The sequence below is a fragment of the Pygocentrus nattereri genome, chromosome 8 (assembly GCF_015220715.1).
Source record: "Pygocentrus nattereri isolate fPygNat1 chromosome 8, fPygNat1.pri, whole genome shotgun sequence".
NCBI classification, from domain to species: domain Eukaryota; kingdom Metazoa; phylum Chordata; class Actinopteri; order Characiformes; family Serrasalmidae; genus Pygocentrus; species Pygocentrus nattereri.
The window spans coordinates 4,475,001-4,485,000 of NC_051218.1; the positions used below are offsets into that span (position 1 = coordinate 4,475,001).

The 10,000-nt window shown below is 44.3% G+C and overlaps 1 protein-coding gene across 1 annotated transcript in view; it reads right to left on the reverse strand.

Annotated features, from left to right (window-relative positions):
* Positions 1-10,000, reverse strand: part of slc7a5 (solute carrier family 7 member 5) — a 36,930-nt gene that overhangs the window by 7,048 nt on the left and 19,882 nt on the right. Inside the window, exons 3-7 of the mRNA XM_017698854.2 lie at positions 5,350-5,455; positions 3,639-3,683; positions 3,354-3,477; positions 2,103-2,206; positions 1,667-1,763 (exon numbers count right to left, since the gene is read on the reverse strand). Coding sequence (XP_017554343.1) covers positions 1,667-1,763; positions 2,103-2,206; positions 3,354-3,477; positions 3,639-3,683; positions 5,350-5,455 — 476 coding nt within the window. The remainder of the gene's footprint in view (positions 1-1,666; positions 1,764-2,102; positions 2,207-3,353; positions 3,478-3,638; positions 3,684-5,349; positions 5,456-10,000) is intronic.

The window sequence follows — 10,000 nt, forward strand, 5'->3', positions numbered from 1 at the left end:
ACATTGTTGCTGTTCCACTCAGCTCTGCTCACTGGCCACTTTATTAAAATCACCCACCTTATACTTCCACTCACTGACCAATTTATTTGAAACCCCTACTTTATGCTTCCACTCACTGGCCACTTTATTAGAAACACCCACCTACTACTTCCACTCACTGGCCGCTTTATTAGAAACACCCACCTTCTACTTCCACTCACTGGCCGCTTTATTAGAAACACCCACCTTCTACTTCCACTCATTGGCCACTTTATTGAAAACACCCACCTACTACTTCCACTCACTGGCCACTTTATTAGAAACACCCACCTTCTACTTCCACTCACTGGCCGCTTTATTAGAAACACCCACCTTCTACTTCCACTCATTGGCCACTTTATTGAAAACACCCACCTACTACTTCCACTCACTGGCCGCTTTATTAGAAACACCCACCTTCTACTTCCACTCATTGGCCACTTTATTGAAAACACCCACCTACTACTTCCACTCACTGGCCGCTTTATTAGAAACACCCACCTTCTACTTCCACTCATTGGCCACTTTATTGAAAACACCCACCTTCTACTTCCACTCACTGGCCGCTTTATTAGAATCACCCACCTTCTACTTCCACTCACTGGCCACTTTATTAGAAACACCCACCTACTACTTCCACTCACTGGCCACTTTATTAGAAACACCCACCTTCTACTTCCACTCACTGGCCACTTTATTAGAAACACCCACCTTCTCCTTCCACTCACTGGCCACTTTATTAGAAACACCCACCTACTACTTCCACTCACTGGCCACTTTATTAGAAACACCCACCTACTACTTCCACTCACTGGCCACTTTATTAGAAACACCCACCTACTACTTCCACTCATTGGCCACTTTATTAGAAACACCCACCTACTACTTCCACTCACTGGCCACTTTATTAGAAACACCCACCTACTACTTCCACTCACTGGCCACTTTATTAGAAACACCCACCTACTACTTCCACTCATTGGCCACTTTATTAGAAACACCCACCTACTACTTCCACTCACTGGCCACTTTATTAGAAACACCCACCTTCTACTTCCACTCACTGGCCACTTTATTAGAATCACCCACCTTCTACTTCCACTCACTGGCCACTTTATTAGAATCACCCACCTTCTACTTCCACTCACTGGCCACTTTATTAGACACACCCACCTTCTACTTCCACTCACTGGCCGCTTTATTAGAAACACCCACCTTCTCCTTCCACTCACTGTGCCTTTAAGACTGATATGTAAATGAGCTCTGTTCTGATTGGCTGCCCTGTATCGCGCCTGCACAGAAAGCTGCCTGGGCTGAAACAACTTTCCGTCAATAGGAACGTATGATTCTGTGCCATAACAAAAACAGGCTTTTTTGATTTCAGATCCCATTAACAGACTGTATGGGGAACTGAATCACATGTTTTTATACTATGATAAACTCTCATATATTAAAAAAATGAGCAATATTTGTGAGTTTGACAGGTAGAGGCTATAGAATTTATTTTAGCTAAAATAGATTAATACATGTGTTTGATAAGAGAGATGCTTTAAGATGAATTTATCTTAGGTAAACAAAATGTGCTAAACATGGCTTTAATATATGTGTTGATGGGAAGTGATGATAGTGGCTAGTCTCAGTCTCTTACGGTAAAGAGGAGAGAGGGCAGCGGGGTCAGCAGGGTTGGGTGGATCATGGACAGCAGGCTGGGGAGATGTCCTTCGCGTGACCCCACAAAGAACAGTCTGGAAGTATACAGTGATGGAGAAAGAGACAGAGGGATGGTGAGGAGAGCACGACAGAGAAAGGCAATACAGCAGCCAAAACAACAGTTAGCATTCTGAACCGAGCCTGAGGCAGAACCAGACCAGCGTTTACTGAGAAATGGGGACGACGGTCTGCAGCACAACAACACTGGCACACAGGCTAATCAAATCAACACAGCCTAAATGACCCAATCAATCCGATTAAGAGACTCTGCTACTCAAGATCTTTTTAAGATATATCTGTGTGTAAGTGTGTGTGTGTGTGTGTGTGTAGGTGGTTGTTGTGAGCGTCTGTGTGTATCTGTGTGATTCTCTTACCTCGATGACGTAAACAGTGAGCCATTGACAGATCCAAAGCAGGACAGTCCCACAAACACAGGGATGATCCAGGCCATGGGGCCGAGGTGATAGTTTCCAAAGTCCTACCAAACAGATAGAAACAAAATGAAACTCACATATGCATAATTCATTATTCACTTGCTGTCCACATCATCTTTCCTAGTACTGGCATACAGCCACTTACTGGCAACTTCACAAGAAATCCTTGAACTACACTCAGACTATCTTGTACTGCCACTCACTGGCCACTTTATTAGAAACACCCACCTACTATGTCCACTCACTGGCCACTTTATAAGAAACACCCACCTACTATGTCCACTCACTGGCCACTTTATAAGAAACACCCACCCTGTACATCCACTCACTCGCCACTTTATTAGAAACACCCACCTACTATGTCCACTTACTGGTCACTTTATTAAAAACACCCACCTACTACTTCCACTCACTGGCCACTTTATTAGAAACACCCACCTTCTACTTCCACTCATTGGCCACTTTATTAGAAACACCCACCTTCTACTTCCACTCATTGGCCACTTTATTGAAAACACCCACCTACTACTTCCACTCACTGGCCACTTTATAAGAAACACCCACCTACTACTTCCATTCACCGGCCACTTTATTAGAAACACCCTCCTTATAGGTCTAATTACAGACTGTATAGCCCTCTGTTGCTATACTTTATCAGCCCTCCTCTACCGTAGTCATCACTGGTCAGTTTCTGAACACAGGACCGCTGTTGTCCAGATATTAGGTAGGTGACGGCCCACTCTCATCATAGCAGTGACACTGTCACGGTAGTGTGTGTTGTGCTGGTATGAGTGTGTAAGACACAACAGTGTTGCTGGAGATTTTACACACGTCAGTGTCACTGCTAGGTTGTGAGTGGACCACCACACAAAAATGTCCAGCCAAGAGCAGCTCTGTGGTCAGAAAATGGCCATTAATGAAAGACTAGAGGATGGCTAATGCAAACTGTGCATCTCTAGATGACATACAGTCTGTAACTGTACACCAGCACAGCGATGGGACCGTCTTACACTGCTCTGCACTAAACTGTTTGTTGCTGTCCTGCACTTCAGCATTTGTGATGTGCATTATGTGTTCTCTTATTTTGCTTTGTGTTGCTGCACCAGTGAACAGTTAGTCACGGTGTTCTGGTATAATGACCAAGTTTAATTGAACTGAACTGAATATGCATGAAAGTGTGTGAACACCCACCACAGCCACAGCTTCGGAGTTCAGCATTTCCTCTGGGCTGAGGGTGGTGAAGTACGCCAGATTGGTCAACACGTACACCAAGGTGACGATGGGCAGGGAGATAATAATGGCACGGGGCAGGTTTCTGCAACACACCCACACAGAAACACATTCACTTAGCTGCTGCAACCCGGTTCATATCAGACAGCCACTCGGTGAGAAGCAGGTCGCTTACCTAATGCCACCTAAGCAGCTAATCAGATTTGAATTGCGTAACTCAAGGCAAGTCTCATTGGTCTCACTTACTTGTATGGCTCTATCATTTCTTCTGTGACAAAATTCAAGTAATTCCTGGAAAAAGAAACAAAAAAATACAGTGAAAGCTTTAAAAAGAAAGTCCAGAGAAAGCCCAAGCACAGAGAACCGGAAAACAACAAAGGCTGAAAAAGCAGCTTTGTGTTCCAGGAACAACAGTGATGGAGGGTGCTCATTAAGAAGAGAGTAAAGAGGCGATTAGTAAGGAGTTCCATTTCATTAGTGATGAGCTTGTTTCTTGCTTCTAAACTGTGGAACTCAATTCCACCTTTTATTATGGTGGTTGGTTAGTGTAGTGGTTAACACCTCTGCCTCCTACGCTCTAGACTGCGTTTCAATCCCCACCTGGGTAACCACCCTACACTATACCATTAAGAGTCCTTGGGCAAGACTCCTAACACCGCCTTGGCCTACTTGTGTAAAATGATCAAATTGTAAGTCGCTCTGGATAAGAGCGTCAGCCAAATGCCATAAATGTAAATTAGACAGTCAAGCTCAGTGCTCACTTTTAAGAAGCAGCTGAAAACACATCTTTTTAAGTCAGCATTTAATCAAAACTCGTCTCGTGGTTTAGCGTCTTATTTGATCTTTTTTATTTTCTTCTAAATAAATTCTAATGATTTCTTGTGTTTTATCACCTGTCTGTAAAGCACTTTGAGCTGCCACTGACATGAAAAGTGCTATATAAATAAAAGTATTATACTTATTATTATTATTATCTTAATTTGCACAAAATTCCAAGGCCCAGTCTCATTTCCCCCCTTGCCCCTACCAGCTAGCCCTTAGCCCTCCGTTTTGAGTGTTTATGCTGAGGGGTAGGGCGTCGTTGATGTGTAGGGTGGAGGTTTTTTAGGGGCTCACACACACAGAGAGTTATGAGAACCACTGTAATACCCTAGTTTGATGTTGTTTCTTCTTATTATTATGGTTTCTTCAACAAGCATACAAATCGCTGGTAGTAGTGCTAATGTCTCACTAAATAGGCTAAAATACCCGTTCCACCTTAAACAGTCCAGCAGTTCTGACACCTGAAGCTCCCGAATAAAACTGCTGCTCCATTTAAGGTGTAACAGGAAACTCTGAAGCTGAAGAACAGCTGAATTCAGCTTCATATCACTGAAGAATCAAAGGTGGGCGATAATAAATGATCATCCCTCTTTGAAGACATACATGATGCCCTAAATGCAACCGAGGTGGCTGAACTTCACCTTCCTCTGCTGTCACCGCGGACGGGCAGCGTCGCCTACAGGTAGCTGTTCATGAAGTGATGCTCTTTTTATTTGAGGGTCCCATTTCAGAGGGAAGATCTCAACCACTGCCCTGTAACTCAGTTCAAAGAGACGCTCAAAAACAAGGGGTAGGGGTAAAAATAAGAAATGGGACTGGGCCCAAATGTCTTGTTTACTAGAAAACTAAGCTATTACTTTAGCTCTTAACCTAAACTCTTAAAACAGGCAGTTAGTAAGGAAAATGGTTCTATAAGGAACCATGAACACTACAGAACCCTTTGCATGATTAAAGCATTCTTTGCTCTCCACCCTTTTAAACACTCCTTTAAGTCCTCTGCCTTATATGAACATTGTATGATGGACGGATGAGTAGACGTTTTGAATAGCAAACTTTCCTGAACTTCCACACAAGGTTTCTTTATGATAAGCAGTGATACTGTCGCTGAAACAGGTGACTCTAGTGCTGAACGTACCAGCCTCCATACGCAAAGAGTCCACTGTAGAGAGCCAAACCGATTTGACCAAAGTCACTATTGGATCCTTTGAAGGAGTTTTCAGGCAGGAGGGCAGCAACATCACCTAAAAGAGGACAGCAGGAGAGAGAGAGAGACAAAGAGAGACATTTACTCTCACTGGTGATTTCGTGGGAAAGAAAACCCCAGTGCATGCAGAAAGCCATCCTCCTCTTTGTTCAACAAAACATCTCAGTGCTGCCTGAGCAAAACCATGAAACTGCTGACATCCACGAGGTCAAGCTCACGAGACTTGCGACCTGGTGTGGGCAGAAAATGGGCACACACAATTCTGGGCACATGAAGGCTGGACAAAGAAGTAAAAACTGACAAAGGAGCGCAAGAAACAAAGGAAGGAAAAGGGAGGAACGGAGTGAGAGTCAGTCAGTGATGGAGCGAGAAGACCGACTCGCACATTCTTCCTCGAGTTGCTGAATCAGCAGCCTGTGGTGTTGTTTCAGTCAGAGGCCCAGTCTTTCGCTCTGCCGTGAGAAAGGCACAGAGACCCTGTCTAATGTCAGGACCTTCTGCTATGCGAGTTCGGGAGGTTTGGTCGAGTGTGAAAGCCATTTTCAAAGCTGGCTGCAGGTCCAGAAAGACTATTTGTGCTCCTCGTGAAAACAGAAGTGTCAGGTCCACATCAGGTGAAGCTGCTGTGCTCTGCATCACGTGTAAACGGCACGCACAGCTCAACTTCTCAACTTTCCTCTGCATTAAAGTCACCACTCTACAACCCACAAGGTACGTGAGGGGTCAATGTGATTCAACAAGCTCCTACACGCACTTATTATGCCTGTTTCTTCCAGCAGGTGCTCTAAATCAGCTTTAAACGGATGTCAACTGGACAGGACAGCAGGGCTAATGCCTTTCCTTAGAACCTGTTTGTTTTATATATATATATATATATATATATATATCTCTCAGTGGGCTGTGATTTCGGAGAGCTACAACTATTTTACCTGCTACCTCAACGAAACTGTTGAGTCCATTTTAGGGCTGGACAACATGACAATATGTATTGATACATTTAAGTCACAACACAAAATGCTTTTCTGAGCATATTGTGTGCAACATTTATCACACCAGGGTCATCAGAACAGCACAAAACATCATCAGGGACAGTGCACACCCCCAGCACACACTCTTCACACTCCTACCTTCAGGCAGATTTTACAGGAGTGTGAAGTCCAGGACAACTAGACTGACCAGTTTCTATTCACAGGGCATCAGGCTGGTGAACACCTCACTAACTACCTCTTCCCCCTCCCAGTCTGAACTGATTTAACCTTCCACTCAACAACTGCACCTTACCTGCCCTGCTGCTGTTAGAACAACACTGTTTACATCTATTACTGCACAGAACAGTATTGTTTACTGTTTACATCCATTACTGCACAGAACAGTATTGTTTACTGTTTACATCCATTACTGCACAGAACAGTATTGTTTACTGTTTACATCTGTTACTTGATGCACTTTATGAACAGCTGCTCCACATATTTGCACATACGCACATGTAACTTTAATTTTATTTCAACTTTGCACATACTGTACATTTTTTTACTTTGCTTTTTACTACTGTTTTTAGAGTTAGTCTTGTATTTTCTTTTTTTATTCTCTTAAGATTATATTCGGTGAATGGAGGAACAGCAAAGTAAGAAGTTCATTGTACAGTGCAACTGTCTGTTCTGCTGTGCACATGACAATAAAACTCTTGAATCTTGAATCATCAGTGCTTGTCGACACTGACCAACTACAAGTTTCATTATAAACAGAGCAAAATTGGTCCTATTTCAGTAAATTTAGTGCAACACAGTATTTAAAATACTGAATAAAAATCATTCTACAGGTCACAGTTTTCTGATCAGATGCCTGAAAAATAAATATAGTTTATGGCAAAAGTTTCTTGAAGTATCTCCTAAGCCGCTTCTCCTTCTGGCTTGCGGGGGGTGCTGGAGCCTATCCCAGCGGTCATTGGGCAAAAGGCAGGATACACCCTGGACAGGTCGCAGGTCGCCAATCCATCGCAGGGCAGACAGACAGACACAGACACACACACACACACACACACACACACACAGACACACTCACTCACTTTTCTTAAAGTAGCGCAATATTATCTCTGTGCCATGTCACCCACCTCTAGTCTATTTCTCGTTAAGGTTTCCATAACAAGCCACAATACAATAGCTTAAAACACACACACACACACACACACACACACACACACACACACACACACACTTTCTAAGCTGCTTCTCCGTCAGGGTTGCAGGGAGCGCTGGAGCCTATCCCAGCAGTCTTCGGGCAGAAGGCAGGATACACCCTGGACAGGTCGCCAGTCCATTGCAGGACAGACAGACAGACAGACAGACAGACAGACAGACACAGACACACACACACACAGACACACACACACGTCCAATTGGCCTGACTACATGTCTTTGGACTGTGGGGGGAAACCAGGGAAGCTGGAGGAAACCCATGCAGACACGGGGAGAACATGCAAACTCCACACAGAGAGGACCCCGGTCTCCCGGCCAGGGAATTGAACCCAGGCCCTCCTCGCTGTGAGGTGACAGCGCTACCGTGCCCCCCTGCCACCCCAGCTTAAAACAGATTCAATAAAATCGCAATAAAATAGTCCCCGTTTTAAGTCAATTCATGGTGGGAAAAGGGATGCTTTGGTCTGTGGAGGAGGCAGCGGATCATACAAGCACTGAAACCGTCCAAGACGTGGACCCACACGTTCGGTCCAGGCTTGGTACAAATGACATAACAGTATAACGGTAAGTTAAAATGATCACATGATGAAATCTTTTTGGTCAAAACGACCCACTGGTTTGAGTTTGCAGCGCGGGGCTGCTTGCTGAGCAGGACTCCTGATCAAGGCATCGGCTGCTCCGAGCTCCTCCTCTGACTCTACATGGTGTCACATGGCTGCCTGCATCACCGCACGGAGCGTGAACAGCAGATTTAGCGGGAATGTTCAGCTCTTTGGTCATGTGTAAAGTTGCTGTAACACCCACCTTGTTTGCTTTTTTTTTTTCCACCAATAAACCTGGCTGTTTGCGCTCCACCCATACTCAGGTGTGCACAAAAAACTTCAAAAAAAAGAAGGTCGTCCTCAATTTCCAAGTGGACTTTGGCTGAGTTGATATTATTCTTGCAGCAAGAGCAGCTGCTAATAACGGCACATGAGAAATAACAGAACAGCAGAGCAGCTCAGCTCAGAATACATTTTGGCAAATGGAGCGCATAATTCTGACAGGGGGCCAAGCACCAGCAGCATGACTGGTTAAATTCAGCCAACCATAAAACATCAGGTTGAGTGTCACTTATTTTTATTGCTTGAACGTTGCCAGGAGTACACCTGGTATTGACATGCACGCATAACATGGAGCTCCGCTGCAACGTGATTTAACCTCCTCAGCCCCGAGACTGGATACCGGAACAAACAATGAAAAAACTATTTAATACGAAACACATTTCTGCTGCTTATGAAATAACATGATTTTTATATTTACTGGGAAATGTATCTCCTCTCTGTCTCTACCAACATAACAAAACACAAAGCAAGCACTGAACTCTTCCCGTGTTTACTGTACGTACAGTAACTCCCTGGACTTTTGCATGAACGGCTTCTAAAATACTAAATAATTTTCATACTGGTTTTATGTCATAACAGTAAACAAAGGGCTTCACACAAAGCACTGATTTACATTACTGTATCTAAAATTAACAAATGGTTGTAACGATTGAGATCCGTCACAATTCATTAAATAAGCTACACGACATAGATTACATGATGTATATGTAATATTACACATACTGCGTATATGTTATATGTTCTACCTCACTGTCTTAGACAGAAATGACTCTTCTCTGGGTCTGAAATAACATTTCATGATGTCCTGATGATGATAGATATGTTTCGTTTTCAAAATCGGGCAGATTTCATGTGCTTAATTTCCATTGTCCAGAATATTGGACAGTGAAACATGAAGCAATCACTAAAAAACAACATTATGCCCTAATCTACTGTCCCTCCTATATAAGCAAGTCTTAAACGATTGCAGAGTCTTTTATACTAATCACAGCGCGATTTACTACACAGAGTTTAGGCGTCCAGACTGCAGGGTGTTATTATCTCAAAGTCGATAAATATCGACTATTTCCTTTCCACCCTTCACATATGGGACCTTGGGCGGCACGGTGGCGTGGTGGGTAGCGCTGTCGCCTCACAGCGAGGAGGGCCTGGGTTCGATTGTGTGGAGTTTGTATGTTCTCCCCGTGTCTGTGTGGGTTTCCTCCGGGTTCTCCGGTTTCCTCCCACAGTCCAAATACATGCAGTCAGGCCAATTGGACATGCTAAACTGCCCCTGGGTGTGAGTGTGTGAGTGACTGTCTGTGTCTGTCTGTCTGTCTGCCCTGCGATGGACTGGCGACCTGCTGGCGAGCAGCACTGCTGTGTCTGATCCACTCGCACCAGCACAACACACACTAACACACCATCAGTGTTGCTGCAGTGCTGAGAATGACCCACCTCCCCTATAATACCTGCTCTGTGGGGGTCCTGACCACTGAAAGCATCAGAGAAACTGGGGACCTG